At 41.8% G+C, this 14,097-nt stretch overlaps 1 protein-coding gene across 9 annotated transcripts in view; it reads right to left on the reverse strand.

The window, feature by feature from the left end:
• Window positions 1-4,550: 4,550 nt before the first annotated feature.
• The window catches only part of PELI1 (pellino E3 ubiquitin protein ligase 1), a 46,127-nt gene continuing 36,580 nt past the window's right edge, over window positions 4,551-14,097 (reverse strand). For all 9 annotated transcript variants that reach the window (XM_005503747.3, XM_065059249.1, XM_065059250.1 and 6 more), the window contains 6 exons: window positions 13,295-13,439; window positions 12,089-12,218; window positions 10,419-10,520; window positions 8,277-8,474; window positions 7,974-8,162; window positions 4,551-7,001 (listed from right to left, as the gene is read on the reverse strand). In XM_005503747.3, coding sequence (XP_005503804.1) covers window positions 6,435-7,001; window positions 7,974-8,162; window positions 8,277-8,474; window positions 10,419-10,520; window positions 12,089-12,218; window positions 13,295-13,365 — 1,257 coding nt within the window. In that variant the 5' untranslated portion in view covers window positions 13,366-13,439 and the 3' untranslated portion in view covers window positions 4,551-6,434. The remainder of the gene's footprint in view (window positions 7,002-7,973; window positions 8,163-8,276; window positions 8,475-10,418; window positions 10,521-12,088; window positions 12,219-13,294; window positions 13,440-14,097) is intronic.

Genomic DNA, 14,097 nt, shown 5'->3' on the forward strand with positions numbered 1-14,097 from the left:
AGTCCAGCCAACGTGGTTCAATGCGTTAGAAGTCATGTATTTCAATAGAAACATCTTGAAAAAACTAATAACCACAGCAAACATGACTGAGAAACAGTCAGATAAAACAACTGCGGAGATCTGGGGGGAGGGTTGAAGCAAAACAAATACAAGGACAAAGACAATGAGTTATAAATATGCAGACAGGATGATCTTGGGAGTTATTAGTAGAGAATACACATAAGAAATCTTTTCGCCGCAAATGATTTAACTGTGTACTGCACTTTCATCTACTGATAGTTCATTTTCGGACATTTCCTACCTACTCTCTCCATGTCGCTTGTGTTTCGTGGGTCACGCTCACGAGGAATCCTTAGGAGTACGTCGTGTGCTGTGCAAGTGCTGCCGAGAGGAAACCTTTTAATGAGACCTTTCCACTAGGAAGAATTAAAATAAGACGATCCTGGTGTGAATTATCACTCCAAAAGACTAGATCAGTATTGATCTCAGTACAGAGGAGTTATTATGTATGTAGACAGGGTAGAGGAAAGAAGTCAGAGCAGATTAATAATTTACTCCTGCCTCAAATCTGTTAAGTGACAATAAATCTGCAAAAGCATTCGAAATGAAAACATCATAATATTGCAGGCATTGTTAAATTGCAAAGGAGTTGCTTCTGCCAGCAGGAAAGTGCTTTTCTAGTTGATCTGTAAGGACATTTGCGCCCACGCAGAGGATGTGAGATGTCTCAGCCCCCTGCACGGCAGCGCTGGGCCCGCAGCAGGGGTGGCAGAAACAAGTATTTGCTGGTGCATTTGCTGCTGCCACAAACGCATCCTCTGTTGCCAGCAGAGCCAGGCAGACATCACAGCGCAGAAAGACAAGGACAGACAGCTGGGCACATGAGCAACAAAATCAAGAGCAGCAGATAAAAGGTGAATGGGAAACGGTAATTCACTGACTCTTGTAACACAAGAAATCTCATATAAAGTCATCAGGCAACAGGTTCAAAACAAACATGTGGCACTTCATAGTGTGCGGCTGAGCCTTGGGTCTCCTTCCTGCAAGAATTTAATGTGCTGGAAGCCTATTTGAGCTCAAATGCAGCTAGGTTAAAGGAAGAAAAATCCAAGGATGACACCTCTTCGTCTTAAAGTCTCTGAACCGCAACTTGTATGAGACTTGGGTAGCATCACATCTGCTTGTCCTGTTCTTATTCTTCCCAGGCACACACATCCACCACCGGAAAGCAAACAGGGGGATTGGATGTACCTTGCTTTATGGAAGAGCAATTACTCTGGATCCAAATGCTTTTCATGCGGGAAGACCAGTATCAGCTCTCCTGCTCTACGGTTCAGACACCAGACTGATGGTCCAGCTCCCTTTTCCACGCCAGGACCTGGCACCATCCCCTCATTTTGACAAGTCCCCATTGCTCTGCGCAGCAGCAACCAAGAGACAAGGGACATCTTGGTGGTGGGCTGGAGTCAGGGGTAGGCAGGGAGCTCCTGACTGCCAGAGCTGGCACTTGGCCTCCAGTTACTCAGCCTCAGCAGGGTGCAGCCCCAGCCAGTGCCTGACCTCATCCCACACAAGCCAGTGCTGAGCAAGGTGAACAGGGTCAGTTTCTGCGAAGCACCTGCTCACATGGGAAGGACTGTACCTGCCAGGGCTGGAGAGAGGAGGAGGAATATGGGCAGCAGCTTTCAGGGTGATCAAGGCAGGAACGTAAAGATGCAGGCACAGAGGCTTGTGGCTAATGCTGCTCCCTATGGCTGCACTGATGCACAGCCCAAGGCACATCCAAAGCCACCAGTCCTGCTGCTGTCCTTTGCAGTCCCACAAGGCTGCATCTGGGATGCGTGTCCCCAAAGGGACACTTAGGTTTGAAGGAATAAAAGCACTTTTTCTGTGCTTTAAATATGCCACTCTTTTGCTTTCAGAGGAGACCAGTCCAGACTGACAACCAGCAGCACGCAGCACAGGTGAAGCAGCTGCCTATTGTGCAGTCGCACACATCGGTGTTTCCCCAGCTCAGCTTGTGTCACTGGGTACGTTACTGTGTGATAGCACATACTGAGCTGGTTTGGCACAGTGCTGTTTGCTGCAAGCAAAACAGGGTCTTGAGCTCTTGCTGTTGCACCTGGGAAGGGGCAAGCTCACCGTTCCCCTTGCAGAGGCCACGCTTGCCAAAGAGCCCCTGACACAAGTCGCAAGAACCACCACAGCTCCTGCAGGTGCTCTTCTGGTTCTTTTTCACAGGATGTGTGACAGCATGTGTGTAAGTGATCTCCCATAGTCACCAAAGAGCAGTATAAGTTGCATTCCCAGGATGATCACAGCCCTTACATTAACACTGAGTGCTACAATTAAAAATAGATGAGCTTTGCCAGTGTTCTCACAGAAAAGGAAGCAGGGGTTGCACAAGCCAAGACTAGGACCAGGAAATTGGTTTTAATTCAACAGTAACCAAAACTAATCCAGGCTGAATGACAACATGCAGGCAGGTATCTGTAGTCATCATGATAGCTTTTTGTTTCAAAACTGGAAGTGCATTTTTAGAATTGGGCCTGGAAAGTGTCACTTCCGAAACAGATCAAGCATGCCACACCAGGGTCATTATGGGATTTGCAGAGCACCTTCTTCAAACACAGGATTGCTGGGGTGACTTCACCATGTCCTTAAACCTTTCAGGATACCAGTCTTATTCTTGTGGGTGTAAAAATCCTAGCAGGACAGGATTAGAAAACCTTGTCCCTACGTCTGAGAGCTGCACCACATGCTCATGGCATGGCTAGAACCCAGCTGCTGAGTCAGCAAAGCACACAGAGTGCTCCGTTGGTGCCAGGCTACCCCCCAACTTTCCCAGGAAATACCCCAGCAACCGCTCCTATCCCAACGTGAGTCAGCTCACCAAGAGCTGCCCTGCCTCTGCTTTGGGCAGGGGGGGAAGGCTTCATTAGCCAGCAGCTGTGCCAAACTGCTGCCTTTTACCAGTGTTAAATCCATGCAAGTTCCTACAGCTGAGAAGCATATTATCTCATTAAATCACCTGCATCACACAAAGAACTGTGTATCACTGCTGTGTCCCACACAAAGAAAACCGCAAAAAGCTACTTGTTGATTTCCAGTTGTGCTCCCACAGATATTCACAAAACTTTATGGCTAGAGAAGAGCCTACACTTACCTCATTTTCCACATGCATTCCCTCATCAGTCCCATGTACCTGTGGTGATCTCCAAGGACACAGCCCTGGCCCATCTGCTGATTGCATCACTGATGCCTCTTTCCATTCAAACAAACCTTTGAAAGCAGGTGAAGGCCACGGATCTCCTTTGGGGCTGTTTTTTGCAGGTACAACGGGCTGATTTAGGCAGCACACAAGCAAAGCTGTAATTGTCTCAAAGCCAGCATAGCACCACTTCTGGCACTTCTCCCAGCTCCCAAATTCGTTCAGAACCAAGGGTCTTAAAGTTCAGAGTGCTCCAGTCAGCTGGTTGAGTCAAAGGGATCATTTTACTTTAAATCTGACATTCATTTTACAGTTTACAGAGTAAAAGACCTTGTATTTAAATTATTAAAGCAGCCCAGGGAACTCAAATAGGGAATTTCAGTCAAGGCTACTGCTTTTATTTACCTGGCACGTTGTACAGAAACTGTTCCCTCAAACTGCACAACCACTGCTACCCCATTTTTGATGGTGGAATTTCTGTGTCTCAGGTATTTGAATGCCTACATTCTGCCCATTTAAAAGTGGGATTAACAAGCCCAGTTTGGGTCAAGGAAAGTATATAACAGCCAGAAAGCACGGGGCAGACTGAAGGGTTATCTTGGCATAATGCTAAGCAGTGAAACGGCTGGTTCTGGTTATCCTACACCACCTTCTGTGGCATTTCCTTTTTGGGGGCCAGGGGTAGAGAGGCATAATGAAAGCCTATCATCTTAATGAGAGAGAAGCTTAACGATGGTTCTGTGTTGGGCATGAACCTCTCCTTCCCCTGCAGTGTACCCAGCTGCACTGTTGCCTCCACATCAGCATCCAGCTGTGCTTCCAACACACAGCAAGTATAGCTCTTTCCATCTGTCTGCTGCCATCTGAGTCTCAATCTGCTTTCACAGTTCAGCTTTATGTTACTCAAACTGCTTTGCAGCTTTCCTCATGTCCTTTCCTGATTTTTCATACCCCTGCAATCAACAAGATCAGGACCAGAGAAGAAGTGTCACTCTGATTTTGTGGAAGATTGAATCAAGAGCTCTTGACATTTTACAAGAGCCCAGCCACTCGGTTAAAAGTTTTTGATTACATTTCATTATTTGTAACTTATTTAGGGAAGAGATCATTTAACTGTATCTTTTGAACAAGAATCTCGCCTTTGTTAATATAGGATTAAATATAAAACACATTGAAAAGTCATGTCTGAAAGGGGCCATTCAAATCCACGACTGGATGACATGCAAATTCTTCACAGTTCTTTTATGATCTTAATCCACATGTGTAGAACAGACACCTTATGTGACAACAAAAGGGTTATCTCCAACCCTTGGAAACAAAGCAACAGAGAATCTCAGAATTTCTATTTTTGCAAAGTGTTTACTCACGTAGTTTGAATAAATTAATTTGCAAATAAAAATTAAACTACAGTATAATATAGTTTGAATAAAATGATTAGAACAACTACAATACAGGGGTTTCTCGCTGCATTACTTAATGCATATAATCTGGAAAATGTCAAAATCAGTTATATTTCTATGGAAAGGGAGTAACAGCAGTTACTTGTACATGACAGCTAACTGAACTTATAGTACAGGTTTCCTGACACATGCATTTCCTGAGTGAACCAAACAATATATATAATTTCTTTTTAAAGATGGAGAAACAATTGACAGTCAAAGTAAATAATTCATGACAACTAAGTAACATAGGTCTCTCTTTAAACCAAGAAAATGTTAGAACATCTTCAAAAGGACAAAATAAAGCTATGCTATAAACTACAGAAATTTGCTACTGTAAATTATACAGTACGTATTTTGAAAAAAAAAAAAAAAGAAAAGAAAAAAGATAGAAATGAAGCTGGCCAAAAAAAGCTCAACTCAATCCTAAAAAAGGTCAAGTTGTGTATTTGCCATGAAGCACAGTGCGTTAGCAGCAAAGCTGGGTGTAGTGCACCGGCCTTTTCTGGTGGATACAGAAGGGAAAGGAAGAGTAGAGGGAAGAGCAGAGAGATGACGAACTAGAGCCCACTGCAGGGTGAGCGGACCTTAGCCAACATCCCACACCCAGGTCTACCAGCCCAGCCCCAGCTCAGGCTCTTCCCCAAGAGGGGATGCAAACACATCCCGGGGTACCAGGCTTCAACTTTGTTCCACATGCAGCCTCGATGAGTATTTGCACCACAAGGCAGGGCAAAGGCAAGTGCGTGACTGGCCAGATGAAAGGAGACCATCCAAGTGACAAGCCTGTGACAAGCTGTGGTGGTGGCCGATTCACAAACTGCTCCCACATGTGCACCCGCCTCTCCCCTCACCCCCCTGCGCCAAGGAGCAAGGAACAAAACAAGCCTCTTCTTTCAGGTTTCTTAATGTTTAACATTGGGAAAACCCTCACAAATCTCACTAATGCTAAATAAAGAGATGTGTTAGCATGAAGGGAGAAAAAAAAATCCTTAATCTAGACTAAGTTGCATATTCAAAGAGCCTGGTAAATATTCTCCTCATAACTAGACCATAATACACTCCTACCAAAAAGACATTTTAAGAAGTCCTTCTTAGCTACCTTTCGACATGGTTAAAGCACACCTTTATGCCACCATAATTTGCATTAGCTTTGTTTAAAAAGCGTTGTGACTATTCTAAGAACTCAGTATTTTAGATTAAAAAAGATTTTTCTACCATTTCCATCTCACGTTCTTCTCTGTCCAGAGCTACTCTACACATCCAATTGCTGGATGTAACACACTATGACCATGCTACTCCCTAAACATTCTACTTATTTTCAATAATAAAGATAAATAGAAAAGAGTTAATATACACATTATATTTTACAATGTTTGCATCCAAGCTGTAAACTAATGTTCTTTGAACTATTTACCCTCCATATACAAAAAGAATGAAACAACTTTCAAACACTGTGGGCATGTGATTCAAGACCATTTAACTGAAGGCATCGAAGTTCACTCTACAATACTTCCTTCACCTCTTCGGAAATAGTTATTACTTAAAATAAGCAGGAGTTTTCCCCCTTTCCCCCCCTGTTTCTTTCATTTCCAGACTTTCCTTGATAGAGAGGGATTTAGTTGTTGTAACAAAAAAAAAACCCCAAAAAACAAAAAAAAAAAACAACAAAATTCTTCATCTTAATGCAAACCAGCAAAGCCCAGAGAATACAAAAAACAGTCAATTTAAAAATCAGAATCGCTTAGCTTATCAGTTTACTGCAGTCCTTGGTAGCACATGTGTTAGTCAAGAGGTCCTTGGAAAATGAGTCTGATGTAACCTTGCTCACCAGCCAGCTGATGCGCACAGAACGGACAGGCTGCGTGAAAAGTGTGAGTACCATGAGGAAGAGGAATTTGGGACCAATATGCAGTTGTCTTTTCAGAGCACACGTGTCCACACGGGCTGAAGGCATGAGTTGGAGGTCCTGCATCCACATAAAATCCTGCTTCGCATCCAAGCCACAGCGGCACATAGGGGCCGACAGAGCGGCACATGGGACACTCACGATCCTTGCCATCTCTCTCCTCTTTGTTTCCCCAGTTGTGATAGCCATGGACATGGCCACAGTTCAGATACACCCACGGCTGCTTTTCATCTACAACATCTTTTCTCTTCATGCTGGGAAATGCCAAGGTGTTAAACCCCACTGGACACTGGGGCCTTGCCGCATTTATCTCCTGTCTTAGTGCCTCCAGGTGCTTGACAGTGGGAGTGCGTGAGAGCCCTTCTGCGGTGCGCCACAGCAGCGTTGCTCCACACAGATCTATCAGAGAGCCGTCCTGGAGCTGGTTCGTTTCGTTCTCAACCTTGTGATGGACAAGGAGAAAGAGGTGTCACCTAATGTTATATGAAGAATAACATAAGACACTTTTTCATAATACAAATTTGCCTGGAAGATCCAGACAGAAGTTTCAAGCAGCTCCTCACTGTCCTACACAAGATACCCATAGGTAGTCCAGTGTCAGCTTCTCTCTTCCTGTTTTCTTAATGTACACATTAATCTCTTCTCACATTAAAAAAAGGCCGAAAAGCTCCTCTTCAACTTTAACAACTTCTCTCAACTCTATCCCTATAGCACTCCCAACTACGTTAAATGAAATACATCAAGGAGGAATGGCACAAGCCAAGTCTTGTTTAGTCCTTCATCACATTTTAGGCTGTTCTCTTCAAACACACTGTTAATGTGGCTTTCCTGTCCTCCAGAAAGTCAGCTGTCAGCATTCCTAGCTAAATGCATGACTTATTTAAGTGTTCATGCAGCATTTCTTGTTGCAAAGGGATCCCAAGTCATAGCAAAACCAATCACCTCCTGGAAACGTTGCCAATGCTCTGGAAACCACAGGGAAAACTCAGAATGCCAAGGTAGAAATGGATATCCAGGTATATAGGCATGCGTCAATAAAACTGTAACTATTATTTGTTATTCTACAAAAACAGGAGAAATGGGAAAACCTTAAAGGCATAAACTCGAGAGGGAGAATCAGGAAAGTACTCTTTAAAATGTGTGCATGACTATGACAGTTTGCAGAAGAGCAGAGTGGACAGGCAACGCAATTTGGAAGAGCAGTCTAGATCTGCAGGTAAGTACTAAGTTTGCAGATAAAACTTTTGCGGCTACTCAGGTTGAGCAAGACACCTTCGTATATGAGCACAGACGTGTAAGAAGTCAGTGTAATAATTACAGAGGTGACAGCTACACTGAATGAGGCAGATTCCAGCCTCTGTTTCTGCCCAAGCATATGGTTGTACTAATTTTAAGTGTCGGTCACTATTCTTACCATTTTTCCCCTCTGCTGAGCTGATCTGGTTTCACGGAGGCTGAACACGTTACCACACACAGATATCTCTCTCCACACCCCTGGCTTGGAGTCTTCTGTAAATCCATTACGGGGATGCATAACAAGAACTCCATTTGTGGTCAGTCCATCCATTTGCCCATCTGATGTCTTCCACTTTGCAGCTTTCTCCTAAGAAAAGTTACATCAATGAAAACTTAATTTGCCTGAAGTGGAGCTATGAATTAGTTCAAATGTAAGCATGCCTGCACTGAACTTGGAAGAAAAAAGAAACAGTTCCCTTACCCCAAGAAAGATGTTTTTTGAGGAGTCAAATCCTGCAGCATATATCCTTGCTGTAAAAGGAGGATTACGTTCACATATGATTCTGCAGGCAAACCTTGATATAGTGCTCTGCACAGACTGCGTATCTGAATTACTCTGACTCCCAGGAACCGTGTCTGTTACGACAAAGTCTATAGGACTCTCTGTTGACCGACCAATCTGGAAAAGGGATTAAAAAAGGAGAACACCAGTTTAGAAGTTTGCTTTTGGGTCCAGGAATATCCAAACTCAATAGATTTAAAAGTGATCAAGAAATAAAAACAAACATGATATTCCAGTTGGAAGCATTCCCCTCCACCAATCTAAAGTTAGGTTTCTACAGTCTAATCTGAATCAATAAATTATTCCACCTCCATGCGATCAAAGTTATTCTGAAGGCTGAGTACAGTCAAATGAACAAAAGGAAAATAAAATGATGTAATTAAGTCAGTTCTGAGACAATTTCCCAAGTCAGCTGAGTGTAACCAAAACAGCTAGTAAACAACATTAGATGGAAGAAAAGTGATATTCAGCCACTTTGTGCGCCCAGAATATTCTGAAAAATGCCAGACTAGGTGGAGGTGTAAATGTAGGAAAATGAGCTCACTTCAGCTCTGATGGGGCACTGAGAAGCAGAAAATCCATCAGGAAAGACCAGGTATAAGACGTCTAGGGTGGGGAGGGGTTATATTATAATAATGTGCAGAGAACACAACAGGAATGCAACATCTGACTGTAAAGAGATTTTTTAGTAGCTGTCCCTTCTTTTCTGGTGGCATGGAAGAATGAGTTTTGCAGTCCCACACAGCTCTACTGGGTTTGATAGAATTGCATGGGTTTCACTGCTTTTCCAGGCAACTCATCTTGTCCTTTTCCTTACAAAAAGGATAAAAGGAAGTTATATCCTTCTCCTAAACATCCACATAGCCAGGTTTAAAGCCCACTTGTACACTACTACCTTTCACTCACACTCCCAGAGCTCTCAGCAGCCTGTTATAAAATAGCTGGTTATATTAAAAGACTGATTAACTGCTGGGCAGGAAACCCAAAAGGCTGAGGTGCTTTTTGGTGAAGGCTGGAGAGCTTTCATTAGACTGAACCGACACGTCAGAATGTACTTTTCCATTGCTTCTTAAGCAGGATAACCCATCAGTACACATGGATTCCCACTGGCAATTTTAGAGCAGCATACATGCCACAGCATGCCTGAAGAGAGAACACTTACACACAAACAATAGCTTATGCTGCAGTTAGTTCATTACAGCCCTTTTGCTCTGTTGTAGGTATTTGCAGTTGCACAGCAGCTTCCTCCAGCACTTACCAACACCTCCCACCTTCTTAGAACATGCACTGGCGTCACAGCTAAATGCTGTGACAGCAAAACTCCTTGCCATAACTTAGTGACAACAACAAAAATCAACAATAGATCAGTCCAGGAATCAGAAAGAACAAAGCACACAGAACCCCCCAAACAAAACCCTTCCTTCTGAGAAAAACAGGAAACTGCTACAAGATATGAGTGCACACCACAGCTGCAAATGTGTTTGTGGTTCCTTCTCACACATACAGGAACTGCAAAGTTGCTCTGAACTTTGGGCCTCCTCTCTCCATATTTCTCAATGTTCTAGACTTAATTCTGGGTTCACTTAAAAAGTTAGGGTATTTTTCATATTAGTTGTGTCAAAAGCTTTCCTGTATTTACACACGGTATTTCTTCTACCTGATCTCCAACTGGCTGATCCCAAATTCCTTTGTAAATGCTAGAAGCAAAGTTGCAATTGCTTAAAGAGAGCTGTGCACTTTATTCTTCATTTTGCAAGAAGGGACTAGGAAATAGGTTACGTGACTTGCAGACCAGCAATCAGAGGCAAAACTATAATCCTGTGCATTAGTCACAAAAGAACAACTTTCACCTCTGACCAAGCCTCAAAGAGACACACAGACATACAGCTTTGTTCAAATGATGGCCTTAGGAACAAACAGAATTAAATATTTCTGAAGAGTAAAGCACAGAAAGTGACATCCAAACTTTCGGGTCTGAGGGAAAAAGCCTGTTGAGAGGATGTCTTGTTAGAAATTACCAAAAGCACAAATACTTTTATATATCATATTAACTTCACATACCTGGAACATATCTGTGTTGCTGTCATGTGTATATTCAACTACAACTGTTTGGGCCCGAGACAAAGTGTAAGATATGCTGTGTTGGTCCTTATTACTTATTGCCTGTGTAAAGAAATGTAAAATATTATTGAACCAGTGAACAATAATACTGAATACAGCAACAAAGCAGATAATGTCTCTAACTGGGCTCTTTCTGCCCAATTAATGCATTAAGGCAGATGGTTCTTAGTGACACACCTGTAGGTAAACTTCACAAAAACCAGTCCTGGCCACTAAAAAAAGCTGCAGGATTGATTCAGCAACAGACCAAACTGGTCTCTTTACTGCACACTGCAACAAAATACACGTAACCAAGACATATTATGAGTCATGCTTCATGGGAAGGCAATGCTGGCCTTGACATAAAAGAACAAAAACAACTGAGTGCAAAGACTAAAAGTGAATATAACACCTTTGTGCTCTTCTCAGCCTGTGCTCCAACAGCACAGTTAGGACAAAAACTTAGGGATTTCACTCTAGAAACAGAATCTGAGTTCATACTAAAATCAGTGATGATTAATAAGATGCATAGACAAATAAATGTAACAAGCAGTGGTAGTAAACAAGGTAATATGGAGAAACTCAGCAGAGGTTGCAGAAGTTGTAGCAGTCATCTAGGTTTCCTTTTGTTAGTCTAGATTTTAATTCTGCAGCTATGAAGAACTGAAAAAGTAGTCTAAAATTATTTCCAAATAGCACTTGAAGATCATAAATAATTAAGAAAAATAAATGTTCTTTTCGCAGATCTCCAACAGATAGAATTCCATTACAATAACTTCAGTTAGCAATATGCTTTTGATTTCAGAATATTTAATGCCATTCCCTGAATCTAGGAATCAGTATTCCTAAGTGACAAGGTATTGAGAAAGCCAAGCACTTACTACTGAATTTGTTCAAGGGCCTGATCTCAACACTGGAGATCTCTAAAAACCCACTAAGCATTCTCAAATTCCCTTGGTTTTAGCAGAAATGCTCGATTTCTTATTGAACATAAGTGCACATACGCTTGAACGGCAGAGGTATTTAATGATAGTACTTTCTCTATAATAGTTTTGCCATGAAATACAATTCAACTTCAGGACTGAATACCGCCCTTTACTGGTTCTTAATGGGAGCTCTGAAATTCATTATGAGCCATATAAAACTTGCACTGCTAAATCCACCTGTCCTCATGCCTGGGAAACTCCTACCCATTCAGCCAAGTAGCAAGTACACACAGAGCTTTGGTAAAAATCTTTTAAGACAGCTTCATGTGAAGCAACGTTGGTCCTAAAACATGAATAAGTGCAAAACCAGGAGAGCTAAAACAGATGTCTGTAGTGAGTTTGGAAGGAAAACAGAATACAAAATGTTTTATATGACTAGCGTATGCCCTGAACATTCACATTTCAAAACCAAACATTTTTCTTCCTGGACACAGCAAGGACTGGGCACCAGATTTCTTTTGCTAAATGGTTTCTTGCTAAGTCTGACAGGTACCAAAAAACCTTGGATAAACATGAACCATTCTTTTCACAGACAGAACTTCATGCTTTACACATCCTTTCATCTCAGCATAACAGCAGTGACTTCAATGAACTCTTTATACAGTATCAGGAGACACAAGACTTAACTAGACAAATCGAGCTTACCTTTGCTGCCTGAGGGGTACAGGCAATATGTACAGTGCTAGGTTTCACCCCATTTGCCTTGGGCCTTTTAAATAAAGCAAACCGACTTTTTCTTCTTCCTCTATCTCCATTTGGGAGAGACCCATTGTACCTATCAAAAAGCACAGAGAAAGAACAAGGTCCATCTTCCTGTATTACTTAGCTTCTTCTCTGTATCTAGAGATACAGAGCCGCAAGAACTTTCATTCTAAACACAAAGTCTTCTTAATTAGTAAGGTATTAATAATTACAGATTTCCAATTAATCACACCTATTTAAATCTGAGAATTGATAAACACAATACTGAAAATTGCCCACGGAATTACAGCATACATAAAGTCTGTAGGGCAAGGAATGCTGTCCAGATTAATCTCAAAGCTACCGATGACTTGGGTCCCAAACATGAAAACAAGTGTGGTTATATGCCTACCTGTAGCTTTATCTCCAAATGATGTGTTCCTACTGTAAATGAAAGATTTTAAACACTCACCAACCCTGGCAGAGAGCTAGTATTTTATAGAACTTTGACTGAAATAAAAACCCATAAAGAATAGATATGCTGTCCTCTGAGACTCCAATTTAACCCCTTAGAAAACCCTCAGACTATCACTTTGAACATGTCAACATAAATGGGCCAGCTGGCAAACTTGCTGTTTGCACTTGGATATAGTCAGCTACTATGTTCTTACAAAACTCTCTTCAATTTTCGCTGAAGTCCTAAAGACCTTCTCCTTCCACATTATCACCTCAGTCATCTGTCTCAGCTCAACTTGGAACCAGCTGGGAAACCCTTCACAAACTGGCTGCCTTTGTCACAAAGTGCTTATGTGGGAAGACAAGAGCTGAAAAAAATCAACATCTGTTCAGGTGTTTAGAGCCCTACATCCATGCTCATGCTGTCACAAAAAAGTATGTGTACTGCAGTGTTGTTTTCCAATATATCACATTACGTATAATGCCTGTTTGCCACTGGAAAAGTTAACCCTCCTTTCGCTCCCTCACCAGATCAGCTACCAAAGTGAAACCGATTAACTCACTGTTCACTTGCACACTCACTAGATACACTGCAAAAGAGGGAGTTCAGGGGTTGTGGGACCACCTCTCACAGCAACCTGCATTTTATCTGCTTTAAGCACACCCTGACATTCTACCTTCATTCTTGCTTCTAACCAAATCACAAACACTTACCCTAATACAATCAATTCACCATATTTTACTGGTGCTTTTGATGGATGATTTTCTTGATCAGGAGAAAACATGAGCTTAGCTAATGACTTCTTCTCAAATTTCAGGTCTCTGATCAAGAGTTGTGGCACACCTTTTTCATTATTTCCTGTAAAAACAAAGATAAAATTAAGGGTAAGAGAAAAAACTCAAATCCATCAGTTACACAGGCCTGCACACTTATCTGATACAGCAGATACAATATTTTGTGTTTTCCATATTTTGGTTTTGCCTGATTTTTTTTTTTAATACATATAAAGACATATGAATTAAGGTTGAATTGCCTGGAAGAACTACCAGATCACACAGCCACACAAGTGCATTTAAAAAATTCCAGCATGGACTTGACAAAACATCTACAGTTTTTTTCCTTCATGCTAGTTTTCAATATAAATAGTATATAGGTTCATTTAGTATGCTTGGTTCAACTATCAAGAAGTAGAGTCATATAGAGATTAAAGATAAAACAAAAACAAAGCAAGACCATTCTATTAGCTAAAGTGGTGGAAGTTTTCACAGGAAGTACCTGATTCAGAGCATTCCAATAAATTCTGGATTTGCAGATGGAAGGAAGTTGTGTGAAAATTTGAAACTGAGTCTACCATGCAACTTCAGGGTGTGCAATGTGAACTGTCATGTTTAACCAGATACAGAAGTGATACAAAGAGCTATTTTAAGAAGATTTCTGAGGGAATTCCATATAATTCTTAATGAGAACAGTGCCTTGAAGTGCAATTTTCCTCATAGTTCTGCTTCGATGAATAGTT

The sequence above is a fragment of the Columba livia genome, chromosome 3 (assembly GCF_036013475.1).
Source record: "Columba livia isolate bColLiv1 breed racing homer chromosome 3, bColLiv1.pat.W.v2, whole genome shotgun sequence".
Lineage (NCBI taxonomy): Eukaryota > Metazoa > Chordata > Aves > Columbiformes > Columbidae > Columba > Columba livia.